Raw genomic sequence first — 27920 nt, 5'->3', positions numbered from 1 at the left:
AGGCCGAGTGCGCATGCGTATCCGTCCCCGGCGGCTCCTCACAGAAAAAGTGGGCGGGTGGGCGCGGGGCAGCCGCCGGGAAGCGTTCCGAGCATGCGCAGTGGCGTCCGCGGTCCCTCAGGGCGCATGAGCGCGGGGTGTGGCGAGATGGAGGCGGCCAGTCACGTCTCCCCGCCGGCCAAAATGGCGTCTGTGGCGCTGAGGGGCCTGCTGGTCCCGCATCTCCTGCCCGAGCGCTGCTACGACGAGCTCTTCCTGCGCTTCAACTTCCTGCACAGTGAGTCCCTTCTGCGCCCGGGCGGGGAGAGTGGCGCCGTTGCCATGGCAGCGCCGCCGGCGGGGCAGAAGAGTGGTGGGCCGCCATCTTGGCTGAGGGCGGAAGGAGGCGGGAAATGGCGGTTTCGGCCATGTTAGAATCGGGCGGAAGTGCTCAGGGGCTGTCCGCGTTGTGACCTTTAATTTGGCCTCCCAGCCCCTCTGATAGGAACTGAGTAGCCGCTGCGGGCCGTCCGGTGTGGGCCGGCTCATGTCGCCCCCCTCGTGGGGTTCTGGGGGCGAGCGGGGCCTTCCGTTGCCTGCCTCTGGGCGGTGGGGCCGGACTTGGCGCTCCCTGGGCGCCTCCTCCTGCCCAAGGGCTGGCCCCCGAGACCTGTCGAGTGTCAGCTCCAGGCCAGCCTTTCAAGAGAACAAACTCCCCCGGGAGTCCTGCTCTCGTTGGGGCGGCGGGTGAAGCCTCGCCCTGTTGGATTTCTGCCTGTCCTGCCACAGGGGAAAGCTGGGGCGGTACAGCTGCCAAGTCCCCCCAGCCCCAGGGGCGGATGGGTGTGTTGGGTTGCCCGATCCAGACCTGGAGAGCCCTGGAGATCTGAGGGTAGAAGGGGGAAGACGGGGACCTCCGTGGAGGGCAGCCCTGCCGAGGACAATCTCCGAAGCTTCCATGTTGATCTCCAGGTTGGGCCGGGAGGCTGCCATCCCTCCAGTGTGCTCTTTCTTGGCTGCCCTCTGTGGTTCAGACTTCTACACGGGAACAGCACTGGAATTGTGTCCGATCTTGCAGGGCTGCTGCCTAGTCCAAATCCACAAGGCTTGTACAGAATCCACGGTGGCCACCAGTTATCTTTTTTGCCTTTCCTTTTGCTTCTTTCCAGTTCCATGCCTCAAAATCCTGATCAGCAAGGGACTGGGATTTGCAATCGTTGCTGGCTCTCTCATGGGTATGAGCACGTAAGCCCTTCCCTGCCAGAGGGGTCACTTGGACTGAGTCCGGAAAGCTCTCTGAGGTCAGAGAGGTTTGTGGGAGTGCTTGGGGTTGACTGGAGAGACCCAGTGGGAGAGCGAAAAGCACCCTGCCCCAGTTTTAGGGCACTGAAAACTAACATCTGGGGAAGCCTCCCTGCGTTCCATTCATGAAAACATGCTTGTGACTTCCCCCGCATTGCTCCACCCAACAGCTCTCGTGCAACTTCCTTCAAGAAGTCCTTAATAGAGGTGGCTTATTTCAAAATTTCTACTACCAACAGCTCAGTCCGAGCCCCAGTTATTCTGGAGAGAATAAGTCTGTCATGCTCCCCCACGGGCATTTTAACCCATTATCCCCGAACAGGCAAAGAGGAGGCAGTGATTTCCCTGCAACAAGGAGTACATAATCAGGACTGTGGCTAGGAAATAGGGAGAGGGGGAGGGCAGGACTTTTCCCTTGGCTTGGGCGGCACCTGTCCTCAGCTATGGGGCTGGACAGGAAATGGGATTTAAGCCACTTCTCCTGTAGCCAGCTGCAGGACAGAATCCTAGGCCCGTTCTCCTCAGATGAACCAATCTCAGAGTTGGGTGCTTAGCAGAGATAGATTGAACAAGGAAGAAAATGTGGGTGTGGTCTGTTGGCATTGATCTGTGCCCCCTTCCTCCCCCTTGTGCAGTGAAACTGCCCCAGATCCTCAAGATCCTGGGGGCCAAGAGTGCCGAGGGGCTAAGTTTCAACTCCATCCTGCTGGAGCTCCTGGCCATCACTGGCACCATGGCCTATAGCATTGCTAACAGCTTCCCTTTCAGGTAAGCTGGTATCTGAGAAACAAGCCCCCCCTCCCCCCAGCCATTCTCCTCTCCACGTAGGACTGCCTGTCCTCTCTTGGGGTGCTGTTCTGGCAGCCGTCTCTGCAGCTCACCGTTGCTACATAAGTCTGTTTTTGCATGTTCTCCCCGCCCTCCCTTGCGTCCAGACCCTTACCACCCTCTCCAAGCCCTTTGAGCCTGTGGATGCTTTGGGAAAATTGAGAGGGGGTGGTGAGCACCACACCCAAATGGCTGTCACAAAAAGTGGAACCCTAACCAAAATGGCTGCCTCTGAAGGCGGAGCCAAACCAAACTCCTCAGACCTTCTAGGAAGAGGGGAATGGAGCCACACCCCGACCAAGCAGTCCTCCTCAGCCTCCAGGGGAAACCCCTTTCGTGTGTAGAGGAGGGCAGCCGATGACAGGCCTTGCCTTACAGTGGCCCTGCCCACTTTATGAACAGCTGTCAGGTGCCAGGGGCACCACTTTGGGGAGGAGATCTGCTGGACCTCCTACCTGCTGAGTTCCTTTTGTTCTTGAGATGGAGGGGTGTCTTGAGGCAAGCGGCCGTCCAGGAATTCCACGTTCTTCCCCGTTCCCACCTGCCTGGAAAGAGACGCTTCGGGCAGGAAGTGGGCGGGAGGAGGGGGGTGTAGCTGTGGCATTGGTCCCTGTAGGCTTCCCAGAGACGGGCTTCTCCTCTCTCCCCCACAGCTCATGGGGTGAGGCTCTCTTCCTCATGCTGCAGACCGTGACCATAGGGTTCCTGGTGCAACATTTTGAGGGCCACACGGGACGTGGTAAGTGAAGGAGGGGATCGTGGCCAGTTGGCATCCTGATTTCATTGTGCACGTGTGGGACGGGGGGGGGGACATGTAAGTAGGCGTGAGGTGCATGTTTGATTTAGACTTGGGATTTATTTTTCACATATATTTATTACAACGTTCATACCCTGGCTTTCCTCAAGGTCAAAGGTGGCCTACTGTAATAACATTTCCAGTTTAAACCCGTTTCCCAGGATGCAACCCTCCTGTGGCTCCCAGGAAGTGGGGCTGCGGGAGCTGCAGACTGCCTTGGCTGCGTGATGCCTCTCATTCCCCCTGCAGGCCTGTCCTTCCTCTTCCTCTATTTTGGAGCGCTCTCCTTCCTGCTGTCTCCTCTCAGCCCGTTGTCTCTGGTCACAGTGCTGCAGGCTTCCAATATGCCGGCTGTCATCATCAGCAAGGTAAGCCTTGCAAAATACCAGAGTCCAGGAGCCCTTTAAAGGCAAACTTTGTGGCAGGCAGGAGCTTTGGTGAGTCCCTGCAATCTGCACTCCCTCAGTCGCTCCTTCTCCTGCTCCGATTGGCTGGGGTGGGCAGGGGGCTTGCTGGCCAGTGCTGGGGGGGGGGGGGGCTCCCTCAGGAGCCAGGCCCAGTTTCTGGCATTCCTCTTGGTGGGGGAGGGAGGGATTGAGGGGGGACCGCTGTGGGGGAGAACTCAACCTCCTCTTTTCCCGACAGCTCCTGCAGGCAGCCGCGAACTATCGTAATGGCCACACGGGGCAACTGTCGGCCATCACGGCCTTCCTGCTTTCTGCAGGCTCCCTGGCCCGGATCTTCACCTCCATCCAGGTGGGCAGATGGAAGGATCAGAGCAGGGAGGGCAGCAGGGGAAGAGCGAGTGGATGTGAGAGAAGCCGGGGGGGGGGGGGGGGTCAGGCCAGGGGCCCCTCCAGCCCCACACTCTGGGTCACACAGTGGCCAAACCTCAGAGGCCATCAGGAGGTCCACCAGTGGGGCCAGGACTCCAGAAGACCTCCCCAGAGAGCAGAGCATCCTTGCCCATCTAGACCTTGTGGCTGCTAGCCACTGGTGGGCCTTCACCCATCCCACCCCCCACTTATGGTTGCCTCCCCCTTTGTGAACTCTCAGCCAATCATTGACTGCCCTTCTGAGGGGGGGGGGAGACACCAGCCATGAGTCACCCGGCTTCTGCAGCCAGAAGTCGAATGGGGGCCGCCTCCCAGAGCAGTAGTGGCAGCAGGGGGGAGGGGGCCAAGCTGGTGCCCCCGCGGGAGAGGGAGCTGTCCGCCTTTTGCTTTCTCGTCCCCAGGAGACGGGGGACCCCCTGATGGCCCTCACCTTCGTGGTCTCCTTGGCCTGCAACGGCATCATCACAGCCCAGCTGCTCTACTACTGGAACGTCCCTCTGGACAAGCGCAAGGAGGAGTAGGAGGGGCCGGAGGAGCCCGGCTGCCCCCAAACTGACTGCAGGAAGCGCATTGTTGGAGCCAGTGCTACTGCCAGCTGGGGGGGTCAGTGGGGCTCCCTTTCCCTTTGTTGGAGACTGCAGGGCAGTCAGGCTGCCCAGGGACTTTGGCGGGTGTTGTGGAGCTTGGGGCAACGGGGATCCTCCTGCCTGTGCCATCTAGGGCTTCTTTCTTCTTATTAAACGTACCCGTTCCTTGCTGCGGTTGCCTCGTCCATCCGGGAAAAGCTGGACACCCGCTCTGGACTCCATGGCTGGTGAGAACCCCCATGCAGCTGTGATTGTTGCCTGCACACACAGAAACACACACACACGTGCACATGCACGGGGCCTGTCTGCCTTCTCCACTTGGTGCCTTTAAGCCCGCAGAAGGCAGACAGGCCCCGTGCAAACCGTGGAGGGATTTTGTGCGGCGAACCTGTCCTGGTTTCTGCGGACTGCATGGCTCCAGGTGCTCAGACTTCTTAGGGTGGGCACCGCAGTGCCGAAGACTGTCCCGCAGGCAGTGGCCCATTTTGAGAGCCCTGCCCTTTTTCCGAGGAGCCAGCCAGCCGTGGCACAGAGAAAGACTCTCCTTTTCGATGCACTTCCCCCTCATCGTGTGCTTGCTTGGAAGGGTGAGGTTTCATCTAGGTATTTCTGGGCCTCTTCTCATGTGCATCCTTCAGTCTACTCTGACCCGTGACTGAAGCTTTAACATGCTTAACATTTCTAGGGTTTCTCCACAATCTCGTTCCTAAGCTGAATTAAGTGTCAGGGCACCGCTTCCCCCTCTGCCCCCCCCTCAGGCCTTGTCCCAATGAAGGCCAAGCCGTGTTGCACAGGGCGCTGGTTGACAGTCTTTGGTTCAAATCCACTGCCTTGGGCCTCAAGAAACGTGACCGTCCTGCCAGTGGCCAAATGATGGATTAGAAGACTTAAATCATTATGGAGGGGAGAAGGGGACATGCGCGCTCCTTCCATCCAACTTCGCAGAAGCCCAAGCAGGTCCACACCTTTTGGCTTTCCTTGGAAGTTCCTAGCCCTTGTCTCCCCCCGGCATGTGGGCTGTGCAGCCAGAGAGGACGCAAGTGTTGCCCACCCACGCAAACCGCGCTTCCTTCTCCATGATCGGGAGAACCTGCCAGCGGCACTGCCACCAGGGATCCCCAAATGCCCGTTTCAGGTAGGCAGCCGTGCTGCTCTGTGGTCCGCAGTCTTGGGAGCCCGGGCTCTACACCCCTCCCCTGCAGCACAGGGTTTCCACCACACAGACCCTGCTGCCGAGTCCCAGCCACCGCAAACTGAAGAGGGAGGAGAGGTGAAAGGGTTCTGCTCCGGGCCAGTGATCTCCTCAACTCCCGCAGCACACCTCCCCTCCGCTCCTGCCACACACGGCCCCTCCCCTTTACCCAGCAGCCCCTCGGCCATCCCCACCTGCTGCTCCACAGGAGCTGAAAGGAGCGGGCAGCCTGGCCCTCCCACCTGGCCCAAGGCTCGCCTCTGCCCACCCAAGACCCTGGGAAACCGGACACGGCCTTGTTCTCCCCCAGTGGCCGAGTCTGCGGGAGAGGCAGGCAGGCAGGCAGGCAGTCAGGGGGCCACACGTGGGGGAGAGAGCGGCCCGGAGGGGCAGGATAGAAACCAGCCTGATGGGTTGATTTTTTTTCAAGAGTTTGGGTTTTTTATTCTCTTTAAATACTGTACAGTGAAAAATAAATAGTCTCGACCGTCACAGATCAAATCCCCCCTTTCCCCACACACAAACACACAACTTGCTGCCGCCGCTGCCGCCACAGCAGCAGCAAGGGACGCCGTGTCAGCTTGTCCTCCGCCTGCCTCGTCTTCCACAGTGTTTCAAGGAAGGGAAAAAGTTGCCCACCTGTCTGTGTGGCCTGGAAAACCAAGCTCCGCCCCCGCCCTCCTCCCATCCCCCCTGCACACAAGCAAAGGGCTCGCTGCTGGCGGGGGGGGGGGTTCCTCAGAACAGCCATGGAACCCTCTGCGTAGGGGGGGGGGCAGCTCTCCCGCCTCCCATCTGCACATGACGGACTCCTTGCCTTCGAGTTTGGGCTAGTCGAAGAGTAAAGGAACAACCAGCCCGCCCGAGGGGCATTCTGCGCGAGGGGCAGGGGTCTGCGTTATCAGAAGGCACAGGTGTCTCCCCCTCTCCCCTCTCCAGTTTGTACAGCCGGTTATTTTTTTTCCTCTCATTTGTTTCAAAGCAAAAAAACGGTAAAGTCCCCAAAAACAGATGCAGGTCAGTCCTCGCTTTCCTCCCCCCGCTCCGTCCACACCTCCCAAAAGGGGGGTAGGTAACGAGCTCAGGTAGCATCAGAAACCCCCCCCCCCTCGACAGAGGGCAGGAAGAAAGCAAGAGCGAGGAGGGGGGGTCGCTGCCTCGTCCGGCGGCCTCTGCCGAAGCTCCCACAGGAGGGGTTAAAGAGCCGCGGAAAAACGTTTTCCATCTTTGGCAAGCTTTTAACGAGCACAAGATAATTACCTTGGGATTGGGTTGGTTTGTGTTTTTGTTTTAAATAATGGTTTTGTTCTTAAACGAGAGATCGGTGTGGTGTTTATTTCATTTCTCTTAAGATGTTGCAAGCAGGTGAAAAGTAGGGATCGGTTCGTTTCGCTGAGGAGGGCTCGGCTGGGGAGACCTCGCAGGGCATTTAGGACACCCCGTTCACCAGGGCGGCTCCCTCCTCGCTGCCGGGGGCCTCCGCGTGCTCCCCGTTCTCCGAAGGGCCGTTGACGGCCTTGCTGCCGGCCTCGCCCTGGAAGAGAAGAGGCACAGCCCAGGGCTACACCGGGGCTCCCCAGCGCCTCTCCCGCCGCCCAGCAAGCCAGGGGGCGGACCGGCTGCCCTCCCGGCTGCAGGAACTTCACCGTGCCAGCCACCTGGGGGCTGCCGGAGGACCCCTGCAGTACGGCACGTCCCCCTTCCCTCCCTGCTCCGACAAGGCCAGCGCTCGCCAGGAGTCTGGGGCTCTCGAAGCCAAAGGGGCTGTGCTCTGCCGGGGTTCCCCAGGCCCCTCCGCTCTTGCGGCAGTTTCCCTTTCCTGCCAGCTCACCTTCTGCTTGGACGGGGCTCCCTCTGCCGATTTCTCCCAGCTTCCTTTGCGCGGGGGCTGCTGACGGCTCTGAGACTCTGCTCGGGAAATGTAATCTGCTACCGTGACTGTTGGGTAGAGGAGGATGTCAAAGAGCGAGAGACAGAAAGAAAACGGGCCAGGTCAAGAGCCAAGCCAAAGCCAAGCAAGTTTAACACAAAGCGCCCCCTGGGGGGGGGGACGGTCTGGGGGCTCCTAAAGAGAGGCGACCCCAATTCCCAAATCATTTCGTTCACAGAAAAGGGCCCCGCTTTAGACAGTACCAGGTTGGCGGTCGCGGCTGATGGAGCCATCCACCCGGTTGCCACGGTTACGCCGGCGCCTGCTTCGGTTACGTCTTTGAGGCTTAGATTCCTCCTCTGGCAAAGATGGCAAACATTAAGAGCAGAGAAGCTTGACTGGTGGGCAGACGCGCCCCCCAAAAGGAAAGAGCAGCCGGAGCAGCCGAGCTCTGACGGTGCTTCCATTAAATCCACAGTGCAGAGCAGAAGGCAACAGCAACTGACATTCAGAGACACACTGCCTCAGAACATGGAGGTTCCCCCTCCACCCGTCCAAAACACAGTGGGTTTGGATGGGAATCCAGTTGCCCTTCTGCAGAAGCAGCAGCAGCAGAAGAGCTGGTTCCTGTATGCCTCTTTTCCCTCCCTGAAGGAGTCCAAGCAGGCCCAACACAGCTCCCGCAGGGGCGATCCAGACCATGGTAAGCTAGCTGGCTGAATCGTGTGTGTGTGTGTCACGGTGCTCAATCCCACCTTCCTCACCCATAATTTTATAAGCCCTTCTACTGTATGCTCCCCCTCCCTGCCCTTCGTCCTCTACACAATCCATCCCCCATCTCCTCCTCCAATACTTGACTCCTCCGCGCTGCCATTTCCTGGCCTTCTGGGCATGTGGCAGCCAGAAATGCAGATTCTGAATGCAGAAATACCCCACCAAACATTATCTATCCCGGGAGAATCCCCAGCCAGGAGTGGGCCTTGCTTGCCACACCCAGGGGTGGCATCATTTCGAAAGAACGACCCATCCAAAGCGGGGTCAGACCCCCATCCCTGCTGCCCGCCCCACAGACAGTCCAGGCTCTACAGGCCCAGGAGATCCCTGCACGGCCCTCCCCTCCCTCCCTCCCCCCTCCCACAGCCACCTAGAAGCCCCACAAGCGTTTGGGGGACAGGGAAGCGCCCCCCTCCCAGACCTACCCACGCCATTTTCATTCAGGGACACGCTGTCCGATTCAAGGGCCCCATCCATCATGGTGGCGTCTTCATCGGTACGGCGTCGGCGGGACCGGCGCCGGCGGTTGCTGACGGGCTGAGACTCGCTGGCATCGGTGTCCGCCGTCTGGTCTGTTTCGGTGTCGTCCAGCAGGCTGTAGGGGTTGCTGTCGGGATCTTTCAAGACTGTGTGGGGAGAGGCCTGGCATCAGCCGGCACGCCCCACGCAAGGGGGCTTCTCGCCCCACGCAAGCAGAGCCGGGCTGGCCCCCGACCCCCCCGCACCTGAGCTGATGGAGGAGTTGGTGTACTTGCTGCTGCTCCCTCGGGGGGCCGTGGCAGAACCCCGGCCACGCCCTGCCCGTCTGCGGCTGTCGTCCGGACGGGGGTCGCGGTCACTGGGCTGCGGACACTCGTACTCCTCTCTCTTCTCTGCCTCCGTCTCAGAGGCGTTGGACACATCAGAGTTTGTAGCTGGGGGAGGAATGCAAGAATGAAGTCCTGGGGAGGTGGGCTGGGCATTGCCTTTCCCCCCCCGCAAGAGTCATCTGCTCTCAACAAAGGACTCCCATCGGCGCCGTCTTCCGTACCGTAGCCGGAGTTGGGTCCCCTGCGCCCTCGGCCTCGCCCGCCGTAGCTGCCCCCGTAGGTCCGCGTGCCGTGCAGCGAGGAGGAGGAGGTGCTCTCGTCGGTCGTGTAGCCGCCCCGCTCCTTGTCGGGCCGGCCGGAGAGGGGCCGGAAGCCCAGGCCGATCTGGCGCAGCTGCTCATCAATCTGCAGGCGCTCTAGGCGCAGCTGCTCCACCTCCTAGCGAGTGGGAAGAAGGCGGGGTGGAAACATCCCCCACTGGCCAAACAGTCCCCAGGGGCCACTCAAGCGCCACAGTCCCCCCTGAGGGAAGGGGTCACTGCCGCCCCAGCCAACGAGGCCCACTTCAGCAGCAGCCTTACCTGGAGGTAGGAGAGGTGGTACTCCAAGAGCGCCTGGGCATTGCTGATGTTCTCCCCGTGTCCCCACAAAGATGAAAGGAACCATTCCCTGGGGGGAGAAGCAGAAAGGCTGGCACGGGGGATCCATCCCCAACACACCCGGGGGACCTTTGCAACGCCGCCGTGGACTCACAGGACGCTCCAGCACAAACGCCTGCCAGGCAAGCCGCTCGCATTACAGGCCAGAACCCCGGGAGGGGCCCAGGCCGAGGCCAGAGAGGAGCTGGGCTACAGCAGACCATGGCCATCCCTGGAAGACCCTCGCCTGGTCACCCTGTGCCTCAGAGGGGCCGGGGGAGAGAGAGCTCCTGGCTCTGGGGTTGGAAGGCAAAATGGAAACAGCATTTCGGCAACTGATCGACCGGGCTTTTTCGCCCTTTCCCATATACCAGAACTTGAAGGCATGGAAAGAAATTCCTGGTCAATAAATTCAGGATGGGCAAAAGGAAATTTATTTAACTACAAGCTTCAAAAGGGGACGTGAGACAGATTCATGGAGGAGAGGTCTTTCACTGGCTGCCAGCCATGGTGACTCAAGGGAACCTCCATCTCCAGGAGAAGCAAACCTCTGAATCCCAGGGCCAGGGCACAGCAGCAGGGAAGACCTTGCCCCGTGTGCCCTGCGGCTGAACCTCCAGAGGGACTGAATGGCCGCCAGGTGAGGACGGAGGCGGGACTAGAGGGACCACTGGTCAGATCCAGCAGGGCTCTTCTGAGGTTCTTAGGTAATCCTGTGGTTCCCTGTCCTCAGCCCCTGGAAAGGGGACCCTCTGAACACCAGTCTCCCCCACACTGCTCTACCCGGGCCACAGACCTCATTCACAGGGGAGCAAGAAGGCAGGGGGGCCAGGATTCAGGAGCGGGCCAAAGGGCAGGGGCCAGCCAGAGACCCCTGGGCTCTTCTGCCCTACTCACCTCCTCCCTGGGGTTCTTCTTGTCGTTGTCACCTTCCACCCGCACCCGGACAACACCTGACTTGTCCACAATCTCCTGGATGACTTTACCGTTCTTGCCAATCACTTTCCCTGTAGCAAAAGGACATTGAAAGGTGGAGGATGTGGGAAAGGTCCCCTGCACAACCGTGCTGGATAAATCGAGGTCAGGATCAGGCCACCGCCTGCCTCGGGGCTCCCCTGCCTTGGCACGACTGCACGGTTAGCCCTGGCTGCCAGGAGGCCCTGCCCAACTCGCCCTGCGGGAGCCTGTCTGCTGCCAGGAAGCGGCATGCCCAGCAAGAGAATGGGGGCCACTGGGAGACCCCTGGACAAGGAGAGGGCCAGCCCTTGTGCCCACTGGTCCCTCACCACCCAGCCTTCACACGCGGACGTCGCGCCCTTCAGGGTCACACGAAGCACAGCTGGAAGCTGCCTCCAAGACTGGCCCCGCCCCCCTCCGTCCAGCCTCCCCCCACTGAACACACCAGCCGGAACGGGCTCTGCGCTTCCACCAGGCGGGGCTGGGACACTTCCCGTCACTCACCCACCAGGTTCCGGGGGACCTGAACAGAGTCTTCGGAGAACTCCAGGAAGCTTCTGGCCTGCTTGCAGGCCTCCGGGGTCTAGGCAGGAACAGAAGGGCAAGGATTGGGGAATGCCTGCCGGCTCAGCCGCTGGCGCCGGAGGCCCCCCCATCCCACACAAGAGAGCCCCTCACCTCCCCATAGATGCGGAAGGTGCAGGTCTCCTCGTCCAGCTCGATGGCAGTGACGCCCACCACTTTGCGGGCCTGCTGGATGTTGGCCCCGTGGGTGCCGATGGCCAAGCCCATCAGGTCCTCGCGCACCGTGAACTCCTCCTGGAACGCTGAGGCCAGCTGCTTGCTCGTCTGGGGGGAAGGAAGGGCACCCTTAGGGTAGAGCCTCAGGAGCAGCCATGAGACTCTCATCTCCCTTCCCAGCCCCAGGGGGCCAATGGGAGGGGAGCTCTCCTCGCCTGCAGAGCAGTGAGAAAGATGCAGTGTGTGTGGGCTCCTGAGGGGCAGAGGTCATCCCTGGCATCCGGGAGAGCTGGGGCGTCCACCACTTTCCCACCCCTGCCCTCCTGCTGCCCCTGAGGGCTCCCTCGTACCTCCAAGTGCTTGTTGGCTTCCTCGTTCCGTGACATCAGCATCAGCTTGGTCCGGATGCTACGGAGATGCATGTCGCCCAGCAGAGAGGCCCTCTTGACGGTCGATTCATTTGTGGACTGCAACATAAGGAGAGGCGTGAGGAAACCCTCCTCCCCTGCCCAGCATAGACCACAGACTCCCCCTACCCACCCCACCAGCTCTCAACAGGTGGGTCACACCTCTCTGGAAGGATGGTGACAAAACCAGAAGAGGAGGCCCAGCCTTTACTTCCGCATAACGTGAGAAATGCCAGAACACAAAGTCAGCAGCTCATTAATTGTGCATATTTATGCCCAGGGAAAATATACCCTTGTTCAGCGTGACGTGGCATCCCTGCATTTCTCTCGGGAAAGGGGAAGGAGCCTGGCGTTACTTTGAAAGCAGGCCCAGAATTGTACAGAAGTGGACGATCCAAGGCCCCCCTGCCCTGCCTGTCGCCTCAGCCTTGCGGAGTCAATCGTGTGGGTGTGTTTGTGGGGGGAACATACAATTCCCAGCTCCGAGCACAAGAGGAAATGAGAAGCGTTGCCAGGCAGGAGATCTCTGAGCTAAGGAAGACGTCCTGTTTCAAGATTCTGCCCAACAGGCTGTTCATTTAAATAAAAATTAATATATTGCACACAGTTGCTGAGGGTAGCTCTGCTGCTTGATTCAGCTTCAGCAGAACATTATAGAATCTTAGAGTTGGAAGGGGCCATAAAGGCCATCTAATCCAACCCCCTGCTCAACGCAGGTCTCTGATCAAGGGAGCTTTTACTGGGGAAAGCTCAGGCCCCGAAAATATTGCTGTAAGATCTAGATACTCAAGAAAGTAAAGGAAAAGGCAGCAGAAAATGAGATGCCAAAAAGGTATGCAAAAACTAGAATTGCCTTCTAGAGTTCGGTCACAAGAGGGCAGTGGAGAGCTGGCTTCCTCAAGCAGGAGTTACAAGCAGGGAGGGAAGGACCTACCACCACCCTGCAGAACTCTTCTCCCCAAACTTTTCAGACAGAACTGCCTTTGCTCCCTCCCTCCCTCCCACACATTCTCCCCAGCAGAGATGACCGTTCTTACAAGGATGACTAGTTCACTGCTGGTGGAGCTGAGGAAGATGCAGTTAGCGCCCACAGCCTTCTTGAATTCTTTATGTACATTTTCATTCGAGCACCTGTTAGGAAGCAACAGAGTCAAGCCATCTGGGGATGCCTCAATGAACAGCAGCATGGGCTTGGAAGCCAACATGGGCAGGGGCTGATGCTGCCCAGGGCAACTGCTGTCCCCTCCCCCCCCACTCGCCCTGATTTCCCTGCTGCCTCTGCTTCAGCAGACGGGCACACAGGGCTGGCAGACCTCCTCTGACACACCCTCCCGCACATAAATGCGAGTGCTGCCCCCTCCAAGGCCTAGCCAGGGCCGACCCTGCCGAGCTTCTGAGGTCCGACGCCTGCCGCTAAAGCAATTTTAAAAACCTGTCCAACCTGTCAGATCTCCAGTGGCCAACCGGAAACACCTGCTGGGCAAAAGCCCCACCTGGCTCCACCCATTTCCTAAAACACTTGGTGGGTGTCAAGGAAGGTGCCCGTGGATACCAGGCTGGGCACGCTGCTCTAGAGAGCAGTTTAACTGGTGGGCAGGCCCACAGCAGAGCCAGCCCCGGCCCCGGCTGCTGATCAGGGGGCTTCGGCAGGAAACTCACACCTCCCCTCCCCCCAATTAAGCCAGAGCCGTGACGATGCTCACGCTTCCTTGAGATCCTCTGGCACCGCGATGGTAAATTTGAAAAAGCTGCCTTTCGTGGCCACTTGGCTGGGGTTGACGGGCCGCAGTCTCTCCAGCGTGACAATTTCATTGTAGATGGCGTCACAAGCAGCGTATTCTATGACGTAGAACTGCAAGAGAAAACCGGATGGAGGAAACGGCGGTGGCAGCAGGGGGCGGACAAGCAAGCCAAGGGGGCGTCTGCAGGAAGCAAACTCGGCTGCCCGCACTCCATCCCTGCTGGGGCCGGAGCCCAATCTCCTCCAATGCCAGCCTCTCCTCTTGCCCCAACCTGTGCCCTGGGCAGTGCAGGATTCTCCCGGTGAGGGCCCCGTTTCTGCTCAGGCAGCCACACCGCTTGCATCCAGGGGAGCCTTCCGAGTAGCTTCTCCCCTTTCCTGCGACCACTTTGGCTGGCTTGAGCCAGCAGAAACTATCTGCGCTTGGCCGCTGCAGTATCCCTCCCGCTGCCACCGCCCCCAGCTAGATCCCACACCCTGGCCTGCAAGCGCCACTGCCCTGGATGAATGGCGGCCAGAGAGACCAGGGCCTCACACTCCAGTTCAGAGAGGAGGAATGCAAGTTCGCCTCCTACTGGGGCAGCCGGGGAGGATCGGGGAGGAGGGGGTCGTGCCACAAGACTCACGTCTCCTTTCATCATGCGGACTCTGGCCAGCCACCAGCCACATGGCTCGTGTTCATTGGCTCGGGAATAAACCTACCCAGAGAGAGGAAGAGAGCCGTCAGGCAGGGCCGGCCCAACGACTCCCCCTCCCCGCCTCCCAAGGCAGACCTCGCTTACCTCCACCTCATCCCCTTCTGAAATCTCTTTGCTGTACTCCAGGGGTGGGGGCAGCCGCACATCGCCAAAGGGGATTTGCCTTTCGGGCTGCCAGCTGTGGGGAGGCACAGAGAGTTACTCCGGGTAAGAGTGAGACCAAGGGAGCACACGGAGGATACAGCCGAGGAAGTGATATACCTAAGAAGCCCTTTGCGGGAGCAACAGATGTGCCCTACCTCAACAGAAGAGCTTCACCTGTAAGAGCAGGTAGGCAGGGCTGCGGGAGGGTTGCCAGTGAGCAGAGCACCAGCTCTGGCTGCTGCTGGGGGGCAGGGAGGGAGAGGGCCAGCCTAGCCAGGGAGGGGGTCCACACACACAAACTCAACCAGTGACAGGCTTGTCCCCCAAAGCTCCGGGGCTACAGAGAGGTGGTCTGATTCCACTGGCAAGAGGCCAGGAGGGCCTAACTCCCACAACTGCTGCCCCTAGTGCCCATGCTTCAGCTGTCCAGGAAGGATCCTTCCAGCCCTCCCCATTTCTGAGTGGTCAATTGAGGATTCTGAGCCAGGTCATTCCACTTGCCCCCAAAAGCAACCTTTTAATAATGCTGCTCACAAGCTCCAAAATATTTGCCATGTAATAAGACAGGTGATGATGAATGCTCACAACTACTTGGGCCGAACATATTCTGGTATATTCCACCCCCCCCCCCAGCTCTCCTGCAGGGAGAGCGGGAGACGTAACCAGCAAGGCCCCTGGCAGCTTCTTGCCCCCACCTGCCCCACCCCAAGACACATCTAGTAAAAGGGAAAATAAGGATAGAAAGAGGCGGGGCTAGTTTGACTCTCAGAGCCAGACCCAGGAGGAGGAAGCTGCAGGGATGTGAGGAAGTGATTTCGGCTGCCAAGAACACTCCAGAAGGCAGCAGGAAGTTCCTCATGAGGCCAACCCAGACCCCTCTTCCACTGGCCGGGACAACAGGTGGGGCTCAGCTGCCCATGGTGGATCAGCACCACCTGCTGGTGAATCCAGCCCAGCACAGCCCAGCCCCCAGCTGCAGACATGGAGGCTGTAGATGAGGGTGGGATGGGCAGGCACCGGGGAACGGCCAGAATTCTGCATGAGGGGAAGGGGATTTGGCAAGGCATTCAGATAACTCCAAAGTGAGGGGTGCCAGCCTCACACTCTCTAGGAGCCACGCAGTTTACAAGGTATTTGCTGACACACTCTAGGAAGCTCGTGGAGGTTTAAGGGGGGGGGGGGGAGCTGGGCCAGGACTGCCAGAGCAACTGAGCACCTGAAACGTTTCTTTTAAGAACTCAGGAGCAGCTACTCCTGTTTATTCCAGAGGCTCTCTGGAAGCAAATGTGCTCATTTCCAGACTTCTAGCCTGCTCTTCCTCAACGGCTCAAGGCAGGTTACAAATCCAAACATTTAAAATTTCAACATTAAGTTAATTATAAAATGACACTGTGAAATACATTATAACAAAATACAATAAAGTCCAACTCCTTATAAACTAACTATACAGTCTGCCCTCTTCTGCCTCCAGTCGGGGGGGGGGGGAGGATGGGGGGGCAACATAGGCATCTGGAGTCCAGATGGGGACCCAAAATGGGCCTAAGGGACAGGCATGTGTTGTCCTTCATCTCCAAGCACTCCCTAACAAGGCTGCCTCCCCGGCAAGTACTCACTTGTTCTCGAAGGATATCGTGACCGAATCTTCATGAACATCTTTAACAAAACCCTGCAGGGGAAGGAACAGACAAGAGCTGTCACCACATTAACCCCTCAACGGGCCAGGGTGCCACCTGAGGCCGATGGCAGGATAAAGCTCCTACCCCCCTGGACAAGGAGGTGTCTGGCATCCAGTCTCAAGCAGCAAACCACGGAGAGATGGACACCCCTGTGCGTGACACGGACAGCCCAGGTGCAACCAGACCTGAATGGCTGGAAGCATCTAGAGAGAGCAGCCCTTGGGACCAGTGCATCCAAGCGCGAGGCATCCTCTGCCCCAACCGAACCAAGGGCACTGAGAGGCAGGGAACGGCTGCAGGGAATACAGGGCAAGTTCAAAACAGTGTCCCTTCTGTCTTGGGGGGGGGGGGGGAAGGACACTGCCGCTTAAAATGCCTTCCCTGACAGACCAGACCAGGCAAGGAGAGCTGGACCTCCTCCAGCTCGGGGCAGTGTTAGAAAACGGAGATCAGGGAATGAACAACCTGTCAGAAACGGCAGCGAGGATCAGTTTGGGGAACCGACGCTGGCAACATCTGAGGGTGGGGGTGGGGGTGTCCAGTGTGGCTTGATGCAAGCCAGCCCTGCACAGATCGGTAACGTATTATGACCCAAGCACCTTGCTCAAAGGTTGACGAAGTGCACAGCCCACCTCTCAATGGTACGGCCATTTCTGGACACGGTCTTGGCCAGCAGAGCCACTCCTCCCTCCTTCAGAGCTGCCAGCACTGGGCTTTGGTCAGCAGCCCTGCCAGAGGAAGAGGGGCAGCTGCAGGGTGACCCACCCCAAAGGGCAGGGGGAGGAAGACACAAACGTGTCCAGAGTTCAGAACGTGACGAGCCCAGGGTGGAATGTCCTGCGTGTCCAGAAGGGGTGCCAAGAGGAACAGCTGCTCCAGGGGGGGAGGTGCCTCCCTAGCCAGCTGCCCACCACGAGGAAAGAAAGTGCAAGAACTTTTCTCTTGAGCTTGCCCCCTTCCCCCACGAGCAGCCTCTCAGCTGGGTCTGCGGCACAAACAGAGCATGCCGAGGAGAAATAAGACCACCACCCAGCTCAAGAGCTCTCTGGGGCTGGAGGAGGGCAGACCACATGGAGGCTATGGGATCTTGGCCCAAGGACCAGCTGGAGAAGGCCTGACCCAAGGGCTAGTTGGGCACCCTCTGCCATAGTCCGAATTCTGCCTCCAGCCCATCTACCAAAGCAGAGCACGCTCACCTCATTAGCCTCTATGCCTCTTATTTTCTACAAAGGTTGCAGGTAGGGCTAGGCACTGGAAGAGGCCGGACTCTGCTCCACACACCCCACCCACATAGGGATAGTGCAGTCAGTTAGTATTTCAGCCATCCAGAGGGTGGCAGAGAAGCACAACCCTGCAAGGCCCCCGCAATTGTGTTAATTCGAGTGGTACCAAAGACCCTGGGAAGCTCTGCCAACAACGTCTACCGGCCATCCCTCTCCTCTCGGAGCCCACAGGGCTGGGGGGGGGGGGGCTTTCAAGTGCTGCTCTGCCCAAGGCTATATGTGTCTCTGCGCGAGGCAGCAAAGAGCGTCTCATTTATCATTCATTCAGCACGGACTAGATGAGCCCCTTCTTCGTTCCACTTGGCCAGCACACAGGGACATTTATATCTCCCCATTCCCTGCCTCAAAGCTGCCCTATCGGCCCCCCTGGCTTCTACTGCCGGCGCCAAAATAGAACTGCTGTGTGAAGAGTTTCAAGCCCAGGTCTGTGGTGCAACAGGACCCACGAATTCCCCTCATAGCAGGAAACAGCTCCCATTAGACCTTATATATATATATAGCTTTTTAAAACACACAAGCAAAACATTATTCCAATCACACCAGTGGGGAATGGGCATTCCCAGATTTGCCAAAGCACATGGAAATCCAAGGACTTCGAGCCCCATCCCTCTTGGCCCCTGCTTGACACATGCCCCAGACTGAGTGCAGCGGAAGCAGCACCCAGCTTGTATGACCCAGCAATTGCACTATCTGACTGGGACCCGGATTCTAATCCTCACCCAACTATGAAGCTGAAAGGCCTCAAGCCTATCACTGGCTCACACTGATCTCCTTCACAAGGCTGCGAGAAGCAAAGCAGGAGGAAGGGGAGACCCCCCGCCCCAATGCCTGGTCCAAGACTGGCACTACCAAACCAAACCACAATTTGTCACTCAGCCTGTTCTCCGCAGGGCGCGCAACGTGTGTGTGTGTGTGTGTGGAGGGGGTGTCTTTGCTGACGGCACTTTCGTTTGGTAGGGTGGGTTACAAACCTAAGCGTAACTTCACCAGGGAGCCATGCTGATCTGCCGTAGAGCAGCTGGACTTGAGTGCAGCAGCATTTTGAAGACCAGCAAGATTTCCAGGGTCTCGAGGCTCCTGAGAGTCAAAGCAACGTATCAGAGGCCACAAACTTTGACTTTCCAAAGCTTCAAGACCCTGCAAATGCTGTTAAAGTCTCCAAGGTGCTTCTGGATTTAAGCACAAAGTGCTTTGTAAGAAGCCTGTGAAGACCCCACAACAAGCAGCAAGCTAAGAGGTCAGAAATAAACTTGCACTGCAGTAGAAGCCAAGCTTAGCCTTCAGAGGCTCCCATCCCTTTGATCCACGGCCATCTTCATGGAAGGTACTGGCTGGTGGGACTCCATTCTGAGGCCAGAGGTCTAAAATTAGCCATCAAAAACAATGCCCTGCGTCTCCACCGCAAGGCTTGGGTCAGGTTACCAAATTCCCCCCAACAGGTCCAGGGAGCCGTCTCTCCTCACTGGTGCATGTTTGTCTGCCACAGCCCTGCAGAAGAAGAGTCAATGAACTCAGTCCACGTACCACCCACCCACCCACGGGCACAGAACTCAGAATCCTGCATGCTGTTGGTATCTCTCCTGAAATTTTCACTGCCCCCTCCAGGTATCTGAGGCAGCCACTTTTCCCCTGTCCTTTTGAATCACCACACTGAAAGGACACTGTATGGTCCTTCCTGCTATGGTGGAGGGGCATTCCTGACAAATGAGAAGAAACTCAGAATGAAGCCCTCCATTCCTGACCTTCTGCCAGAATGCCAGGGGTGAGGGGAGAATCTGCAGGGTCCAAAACTGGAAAGTAGGAGCTGCCTAGTCAATCGGATGGGGCAGCTTTAGAGATCTTTGTTGTCTGCTGATGGGGGAGCCAAAAGAAAGCCAGTTTGGCATAATGGTTAGGAGCAGTGACCTCTGATTCCCCCACTCCTCCTCCCTGTGCAGCCAGTTCGGTGACCTTGGCCTAGTCATAGTCCTGTTAGATCTGATCTGTCAGAACAGTTCTGACAAAGCTCTCTCAGCCCCACCTATATCACAGGGGTAGGGAAGCTGCTTTGAGACTCCTTTGGGTATCGAAAAGCACGGTATATAGGCCAATGCTGAGCTGGTCATTCACCCTGAGCCTAACTTAACTCACAGGGCTTGATGTGGAATGAGTGGGATCACCACATCCACATACAGCTAACACAAGCCCATCAGAGAAAGAGTGGGATATACGTGTCACTTGAAGATTCCAGCACAAGCGCTTGCTATTCACAGAAGCGGCAAAGTTTCTTTCTGTATCACAGAAGAGCAAGTTGGAGGGAAACCTTTAAGGATTGAGTTCAACGGCACCACTCCCTCTGGAGCACACAGGCCTCCCCAGCCAGGGCAAAGCTGCACTAGGGAGAGCGCCAGGACACAGGAGGAGCATGTGCCCACGCCAATCAAGGATCAAGCAGATACGGTTACAAGGCCTCGCATCCTTAACTCGCTTCCTTACACAATAAAGAAACACTAAACTCAACGGCACTGGGATATATTTATCTCCACCCGCTGGGTAGCCACGGCGTAATGGAGCTCACCACATTCTGAGGCACTTCGTTTTAGGGCGAATGCCTTACCCAGAATGGCGGGTTTTGGAATGCAGGGCGGAGGGGAGAGGAGGAAGGCTTCAGCGCAGTCATCATCGGGTCAAAGAAGGAAGGCCTTGGTCCAACTGGGGAGCTCCATCACTACTCTGCCAACTGAGCTCTCAGAAGGCAGGCCAGGCTGAGGCCTTGCGGAGGCCGAGAGGGACCCATGCCCTGCCCCTCGGAGGCCCATTCAGAGAGAGGGGGCACTGGGTGCTCCGCTCCCCCTCACCCCCCACCCCCCGTTGGTTGGCCCTCCCAACCGACCGCACCGCGCCCCTCCCAGGGCTGCGTCCTCCTGCTAAGCAGCTCCCTCCCTCCCTCCCTCGCCTGCCCGGGGATTTCATCGCGGGGTTCATCCTGGATCAGCCCCCCCCCCAAGGCGGCCCACGAGCCCCCCGCGAGGACCCCCCGCCCACCTCGAACCTGTCAAGTCATCCCTCCCCCCCCCCCCGCCCGCCGCCCTGGGACCACTCCTCAGCCGGCGGCGCGACCCCCGCCCGCCCGCCCCGCGGTCCCCAAGGCAACCCGCCCGCCCCGCCCACCCCGTCGCCATGGCAACCCCGTTCACCTTGTAGAAGGCCCCGTTGGAGCCCCGCACCTCCACGGGCAGCCCCTCCATAGGCCCCGCCGCAGACGAGGGGGCGGGCGGGGCGGCGGCGGGGGGCACGGGGGGCGGCGGGGGCGAGGCGGCGGCCGCCCCCGAGGGCGGGGAAGAGCCGCCACCGCTCCGCGCTTGGGTCGCCGCCGCCGCCGCCGCCGCCGCCGGGGGGGGGATGGGGGCGGGGCGGGGCCCGGCCTCCTCCGGCTCCGCCACCGTGACCAGCCCAGCCGCGGCCTGGCGCGGCCCGGCCCTCTCCGCTCGCCTGGCGCGCTCCTCCCGGCTTCCCCCACCCGCGGCCGGCGCCAGGAGACCTCCCCTCACACAGCGCGCACGCCCCCCCTCTGCCCTGCGTGCCGTGCGTGCGTGCGTGCGCGCGGCGCCGGCGGAGGGGCGGGGCCGGTCGTCTCGCGCGCAGCGCCGCGCCTGCCACCCCCTCCGCTTTGGCCCTGGCCAATGAGCGGGCGAGCTTGCGCCCGAGGCGCAGGGCGATTGGAGACGGGGAAAGCGCCGCCCGCCTCCTTCCTTTCTCGCCGGCCAATGGGAAGAAAAGAAGGATCCTTCGTCTAGCCAATCGCGGCTTGTCTTTCTCCACCAACCCGAGGCCGAGATGCAACAGCACCGCCCCTCGTCTCTTCTCGCCCAATCATGACGGCGTTCTGGCTTCTTGCAACCAATCCAGAGGCAGTTTTGTCGCCCCCTCCTCCCCACAGAGCCTTCCCCCTAGCATCGTTAAAAGGGGCATGGAACCGGAAGCCTCTTCCGAACCCATCTTGTGCAAAGTGCCTTAGAACTTTGGTCTAGTCGCAGTCATGACTCTTTGCATTTACAGCTCTCCAGCCCCCGGGTACAATGTGGGGCAGGGCAGGAGTCTGACCCGGAGCCTCGGCCGGCGTCGTTGGCTCCGAAGCCTTTTGTTTTGTGTTGGACTGTTAAAATAAATCCTTCGAGCGGCCTCTCGACTCGCGCCTGAAAGATTTGCGCGGCGCCTCAGGGCGCTCCTCCGCCGCCTCAGCCACTAAGGGTCGGGCGGGGACGCCTCGCTCACCTGCGCGGCGGGGCCACGCCCTCCCGCCTGGATAGGGCTAGCCTCAACGACAAGGCCCGCCCCCTCGCCCTGGATTGGCCAGACGTTGGCGTCAATCGGCAGGACAATTACGGGGGAGGGGGGTAAATCGGTCTGCTTTGAGCCGCTCTTCCTCTGGCTCCGCCCACATTCTTCAGCGGCCAAATAAGGATCCGCCTTCTTGGATTGGCTGCTGTCGGCGCTCTGTCTGCTGCGGGCGCTCGAGGCCGAGGCTTCAAAGGCCAAAGAGGAGCCTTCTCCTTCCTTCCCAACGAGGACTTCTTCTGGCTGCTGTTGTAACAACGACCATTCCTAATGCTAAGTAAGGCAGCACAGTTGCTTGACTCAGGCAGGCAGATGCCAGGTTATGAGCCCAGCTTTTGTCCACAAACTTTCCTTCGGATCTTGCCAGGTTACGAGAATCCAGCAAGGTTGCCTGGTCAAAAACACTCTGGCCGGGACCCAAACGGTGTGTCCAGCAACGTGGCTGCCGAGCGGCAATTCCTGATTCTGCACAAAGTGCCTTCCGCTTGATGCCAAGTGCTATCCCACCCCCTGGACTTCCTCCTTGCTCCACAACAAGTAGAGCTGGGTCTCTGAGGCCTGTTGGCCGAGCGTCACGCTGCCTGGCATGCGGACATGGGCCCCTCCCCTGACCTTCTCGCTGGCAGACTGCTTGCGCCCACATTGTTCTCTCTTACTGTAAAAACCTTTTATGGCTTTCCCCTAAACGCCAGCCGTAAACCAGAGGGGTTTAGCTAAGGAGGGACAGTGCCCACAAGCAAAAATGGGGCATCTTCCCACCTGTCCGCCCCACACACACACCATCCGAGATTCCTCATTTTCAAGCAACCTTTAGTGAAGGCCACTGCTCTTTCTCCCCCTCATTGCGGTTAAAATGTCCATTTGGGAAAGGGGTGGGTGGGTGGGTGGGTGGGAGGTAGGTGGGAAGGAAGGCCATTCACAGGGAACCAGGAGCCAGCACAAGCTGGGTTTGGGCCCCTTCCCAGGCATCATCTAGGGTTACCACTCTTACCACAACAGGTGCTAAGAACCCCAGCAAACCAAGAGTGAGCCGTGAGCTCAGCGGGGCAGGTCAGCCCTCGAACCTGGGGGAGCAACCGGACCGTGCAAAACCGAAGGTCCCCTGCAGTTAGGATCCTTCTGTCCAGGGCCAGCTCCCCAGGCGCTGCTTTGGGCAAGCCAAGAAGGATCTCCCAGGATCTTCTGGTATTAAAAGGATCCCGGGAGTCTCCACGGGGAGGGCACATGGCCATGTTGTTGGTCGGCCTATAAAATGGTCCTGCCAAGTGACCCCTTGGGATGTTTCTGCATGATGGGGTGGGCCTCTGGACTCTGGTCTTCAAAAAGGATGTTTGGAAGGCTCGTCAGGGGAGAGGGGCTTGGCGGAATGAGAGGGGAGACCTCTTTGCACTGCCTTTAATGACCTCCTCGATTCTGCTCCATAATCAGAAAACGATGCTCTTGTGCCAAAGACAGTGGCAGTGGCCCCTGACGCTTTGCGAGATCCCCAGGGGGCCATCTCCAAACATGAAAAGGAAACAGCTGCCTGCCGTCCAAATAAGTGGCAGAGGCCAAGCCAACGGACGGAAGTCTTGTCTGTGCATGCTCTTTGTTCTTGGGGTCCCCACACATCCCGAAGTCTGAGGCGTGGGAGGGGAAGCTGTGGTGAGAGAAAGGACCCCCCCCCCACTCTCAGGCAGGCTGAAGCCTCCTGTGACATCATCCCGAGGGCCCTGAATGCCACCGTTGGCAGGGGAGACGCAGGGCCTGTGCCAGGAATGCCCCCTCCCCCCGCCTTTGTGCCTGCCCGGCCTCTTTTGCAAAGATCCCCATTCACTGTGGGCTGCTGCCGTCACCCCACGCCAAGAGGAGAGGGGTGAACACCCAGGGTCAAAATATTTATTTTTAGCTATCCAGGGGGAGGCCCGGGGCTGGAGGGGGGAGAGCTGTATCCCCAAGGCGCCCTTTTGTGGAGCCCACGTCATCCCCAGCCCCTCTCTGTCTGGCCAGCTGGCTTGGGAAGAGCTCGGAATGCTAACGAACTCGGGAGCCCCTTTCCCGCGCAGCCCCCCAGCCTGCCTCCCAGCACTCCAGACCCCCGCCTGGAAAGGATCTGGGATGAAAAAGGAAGACTCAGTATTTGGGGTCCCCTGCTCTAGCGAGGCTTGGACTCCATGAAAGGTGGCAGAGAATCTGGCCTGGCCTGCAGTCCCCCAGAGAAGCCTCTGGACAAACCCTTGTGACTGGAGGGGATCCACGGAAGGGTCCCTGGGGCTGCCAGCTGGGGACTGGGGAGGGACCCCTGGAGTCCCCCTCCCGAGCAGTCCGTTTCTCCAGGGGAACTGATCTCTGATCAGTTGCGATTCCAGGAAATGACCAGGTGCCACCTGGAGGTTGGTAGCCCTAGGCTCCCTGCGGCTAGTGGTGCCCATCCAAGAAACAGCCAGCGACCTCGGCTGAAGGCCCTGGCCCTCCCTCGGCCACAAAGCACCTGCTGCTAGGAATCGGTTTCCAGGCCTTCAGGCGTCTGAGGGCAGGAATGCCCATTTGCTCAGCTAATCCCCCAAATAAAGGAAGGGACAGACAAAGGCCACCCGTGGGTCGAGCCTCCCGTGCACTTAAGAGGGTGCCCTTGTTTCCTTCGCTTTCCCGGCTCTTGCATCCTAAAACAATTTGGTGCCATTCATTCGGCCTCGCCTTGGGGCGGAGGTGCCGGAGGAGACCCCCAGGCCAGGGCTTTGGGCCCCCCACCTCTGGCCCTGGTCTTCCACCGACTGGCATTCCCTTGGATGGGGCTGGTGCAGGAGAGCTTCCCAGTGGCCTTGATGGGGAAGCCCCCCCCCCCTTGAGGGTCTTGTGACCATCTCAGAGGCAACCGTTTCTCATCCCGATGGCCCAGAGTTGGGAGTGGAGCTTGACGGGAAAGGAGGTCCGCCCTCCCTAGGGGGCCATTTCCTCCAGGGGGGGGATCTCGGTGGCCTGGAGGTCGACTGTAATTCCAGGAGAGCCCCATCCCCCACCCCAACAATGGCAATACTATGCCCGGTGCTACCCGAGGTCGCACTGAATCATGGGTTCTGCAGTATCAGGGTCACATGGACAGTAGTTCTTTTAAACTGAGGATCATTAAGGTGTGGCATGGCTTCCCTGTCACAAGGTGGCAATGCCAGAGGAGCACAGGGCACAAAGACTGACGTGTCCACACACCCACAGGGGCCCTTGGTGCCCGTCTGCTGTCGCTGGGAGATGGGCGTGGCCTGCGTATCTTGGATGGACCACAGACGGGGGGGGGGCATGAGAAGCGAGGGATCTGCAGGGTGAGGCGGACGTCTCTTGTTGCTGCGTTGTGCAAAATGTAGGGTCATCTAAATGGCACCGCAGATGCTCATCCTCCGTCACCTAAAAGTTCAAAGTCCCAGAGGAATGTTTCCCAGAAGCAGTTTTGTTTGGTGAACTGGAAGAGGGTCATTCAACACAATCCTTTTGGCATTTGGGACAAACTGGCAGCTTTTTAACCTCCCCCCCCCCCCGCCCCACTGCCACCACGTAAGACGATCCAGGTGAGCTTCCAGGGCCTACCTTGTCCGGAGTTTGAAGCTGCCCCGCCCTGCCCCCCTTCCCCATTGAACCCTGGTGTGTGGCGCCCCCTATGGGGAAAGGCCCCCCAGCCCCCCCAGCCCTTCCCCACCCCCACCCCCACCGCCACCCCTTCCTGACCCAAAGGACGGAGGAGAAGAATAGAAAGGCCGCCTTTTGACTGTCTCTGGGGAAACCTGCCTGGAGAGCAGAAGAATCGTCGGGTCTTTTTCTTTGCCCGAGATGTTTCGGTGGCAGCTCTGGGTTTCCCTTTGTGATGGGGTGAGGGAAGGGGGCTTGCTCTGGGAGCAAGGGGGGAGGGGGCCTGTGGAGGGAAAAGGTCATTGGGTGTGTGTGTGGGGGAGAAATGGGGTACTCTAGATGAGAAGGGAAGATGAGCATGTGGTACCTGGAACTGGGGTGCCAAAGGGGGTGCCAGGGGCATCGGCAGGAATGCAGACTGGAAAATGAGGCGGGCAGGCAAGCTGGGGGCAGCCCCCCCCCACCCCCTAGAACCAGGACAGCCTCCATGGGAGCCTCAGAGCTGCAGGACCCCTCTCCAGGGGCCGCCCCTCCTCTTCCCCTTCCCTCCACCCCCTGGCCACTCCCCACTGGCTTGCCCTTCTGCCTCCCTCCAGCCAGACAAACTGCACAGCCCCCCACTTTCCTTTGGCCCCCCTTCCCGGAACTGATCCCCCAGGCAACGTTCCCACCTTTCACTGGGGGACAAAAGCCCCCCCTCACCCTGACCCTCGGCTTTGCCAGCAGGGGAGGATCCTGTTGCCCAGGGAGATGCTGGGGGGGGGGGTGAGCCAAGCACCCTTATAAAAGTCCAGGTTGGGCCAGCGGACAGCCAGTCGCCACCTGCCAGCCCCTCAGGCACCCACCCCCCAGTGGAACCCCAAAAGGACAGAGGATGAAAGCCTCCCTGCCCCTCCTCTTCCTGCTCCTTCTTCCTCTGGGCTGCCCAAGCCCAGCTCCCTCGCCCCAGGTAGGTAGAGAACCCACCCAACAGCTCCGCTGCTCCGGCTCCCTTAGACTCCCTGCCCTTCGGGGTCCCCCGGCCCCAGCCCACTCTGGGGGCTGGACGATTGGGGCAGCCCAATTCTGCTGCAGAGGCCCCAGGCAGCAAGGCAAGGGGGGGCTTGGAGATCTCCCAGAATTACAACTGTTCACCAGGCAGCAAGGCCCTGATCCGCTGGACAAACGGAAGCTTCACTCTGTGTCATTGGGCCCTCCTGAGCTTCCTCCCCGCTGGCGGCCGGGGAGGGGACATCTGGCAGTCACATGTGGGGTAGATAGTGGCATGGTGGGATGGGGGGGGGGCTTGGTTTACAGCAGCAAGCCCTAAGTGTGTTTTCTCCCCCCCCCCCCCCCCCGGTCTTTCCCCTTTTCAGGCCTTGCTGCAGCTCCTGGGGGAAGATCTGGCAGCCCTGCTGTCCAGCCAGGGTCAGGACCTCCCCTTGGTGCCCCAGGGCTCTTCCTCCCGGCTCCTGAGCAGGCAGCACCCCCCCTGGGAGCCCTCCAGCCCCCCCTCGGAACACGCCTTGCTCCGTCTCTTCAGAGATTTTGTCATCACCCAAAAGAAGTTTAGAGGACACGCCAAGAAAATGGCCCAGCAAGGGTGCTTTGGGATCAAGCTCGACCGGATCGGGACCCTCAGCGGCCTTGGGTGTTGATGGTGAGTGCAGGGGCAGGAGGACGGGATCCCCCTCTGATCCAAGGGCGGGGCACGCTCTGGGGGCCATGGGGACGTGGAGCAAGGGCCACTGCAGGGGTAGTCAAACTGGGGCCCTCCAGATGTCCATGGCCTACAATTCCCATGAGCCTCTGCCAGTGAACGCTGCCAGGGGCTCATGGGAATTGTAGTCCATGGACATCTGGGGGGCCTCAGTTTGACTACCCCTGCTGTAGAGCAACCAGCCTGTCACCTTCAGGGCCAGTGAGAGCCAGAGAGGGGTCCTTGTGGGGCAGGGTGTCAGACTAGTGTCTGGGAGACCCGCTTGTGCCAGGGACGGTGGCCTCGCCCTAGCCTACCTCACTGGGTTATTATGTGGATAGAGGAGAGGAGGGTGCTTTGGGTCCCCATGGGAAGTAAGTTCACAGGGGATTGGGGACTTGGGCTTGGGCGGATACTCGGCCTTGAACAGAGTGGAGGCCGGCTGGAGGCCAGGACGGGCTCCTTCCCCTCTTTGCGGCCAAGTCAGCGTGAAGAGGCCGTCTATGCGAAGGAGGGAGGGGTTCCCTTCCCGACTCCCCAGGCAGCACCGCCTGCAGGCTCCCCTCCCCGTCCTGCTGCCAGGTCTTACATCCACGGAAGCAGCTGATCAGCCCACTCCTTGTTCCCCTTCCTGCAGGTTTCACAGCCCTGACGAAGCCCCAACAGGGCCGAACGACCCCCACCTGGACAAAGGCACCGCTGTGCTCGCAAACGCCTGCTCTGGGCACCCATCTCAGCTCCCCGGCCTGGCCTGACCATGCAGAGTCCCACCACCAGCGGCCCTCTGGGTCTGTCGCGGCTGCCCCCTGTAACCCACTGGAACAGGTTTTAATGTGTAACGGAATAAAGATTTCTTCTCCCCCCCCAATCTCAACTTGCTGCACCCACAGGCGGCAGAGAGAGTGCTGGTGCTGGCTTGGGAAGCACAGGAATACCCACCAAGCTGCCTTATGCCCTATCAGACCATCGCTGTGTGGGCCTAGAGGCACTGCCATTGGCCCTATCCAGAGCACAGAAAATAGGTCAGCCAGCACTGATCTGGGGAACAACGGGAGATTGGGGGTGGGAGG

General features: G+C 59.5%; 2 protein-coding genes across 2 annotated transcripts; one reads left to right on the top strand and one right to left on the bottom strand.

The window, feature by feature from the left end:
- The first annotated feature begins 49 nt into the window (after positions 1-49).
- MPDU1 (mannose-P-dolichol utilization defect 1) lies at positions 50-4498 on the top strand. Its single transcript, XM_077315541.1, has 7 exons — positions 50-277; positions 1149-1214; positions 1917-2049; positions 2763-2848; positions 3155-3273; positions 3551-3661; positions 4143-4498. Exons 1-7 carry the CDS (start codon positions 94-96, stop codon positions 4260-4262), a joined length of 819 nt encoding a protein of 272 aa, XP_077171656.1. The 5' UTR covers positions 50-93; the 3' UTR covers positions 4263-4498.
- A 1446-nt stretch (positions 4499-5944) lies between these two features.
- On the bottom strand, positions 5945-20566 carry FXR2 (FMR1 autosomal homolog 2). The gene is given in 18 exon segments (XM_077315537.1): positions 5945-7054; positions 7352-7458; positions 7654-7749; positions 8590-8790; positions 8890-9078; positions 9195-9411; positions 9555-9608; positions 9610-9642; positions 10509-10618; positions 11073-11151; positions 11247-11417; positions 11660-11776; positions 12754-12847; positions 13420-13568; positions 14084-14155; positions 14240-14333; positions 15913-15965; positions 20435-20566. Coding segments are annotated over 18 exon segments (1992 nt in total). The 5' UTR covers positions 20486-20566; the 3' UTR covers positions 5945-6949.
- Between the last annotated feature and the right edge of the window lie 7354 nt (positions 20567-27920).

This window comes from Paroedura picta, chromosome 16 (assembly GCF_049243985.1).
Source record: "Paroedura picta isolate Pp20150507F chromosome 16, Ppicta_v3.0, whole genome shotgun sequence".
In the NCBI taxonomy this organism is placed as follows: domain Eukaryota; kingdom Metazoa; phylum Chordata; class Lepidosauria; order Squamata; family Gekkonidae; genus Paroedura; species Paroedura picta.
This window is presented reverse-complemented; position numbering and strand designations above follow the sequence as displayed.

Coding starts and splice junctions, on each gene's coding strand:
- MPDU1 (XM_077315541.1), top strand. CDS start 94: ATGCGCAGTGGCGTCCGCGGTCCCTCAGGGCGCATGAGCGCGGGGTGT. Junction 2,849..3,154: donor TGAGGGCCACACGGGACGTG/GTAAGTGAAGGA, acceptor TTCCCCCTGCAG/GCCTGTCCTTCCTCTTCCTC. Junction 3,274..3,550: donor CGGCTGTCATCATCAGCAAG/GTAAGCCTTGCA, acceptor TTTTCCCGACAG/CTCCTGCAGGCAGCCGCGAA.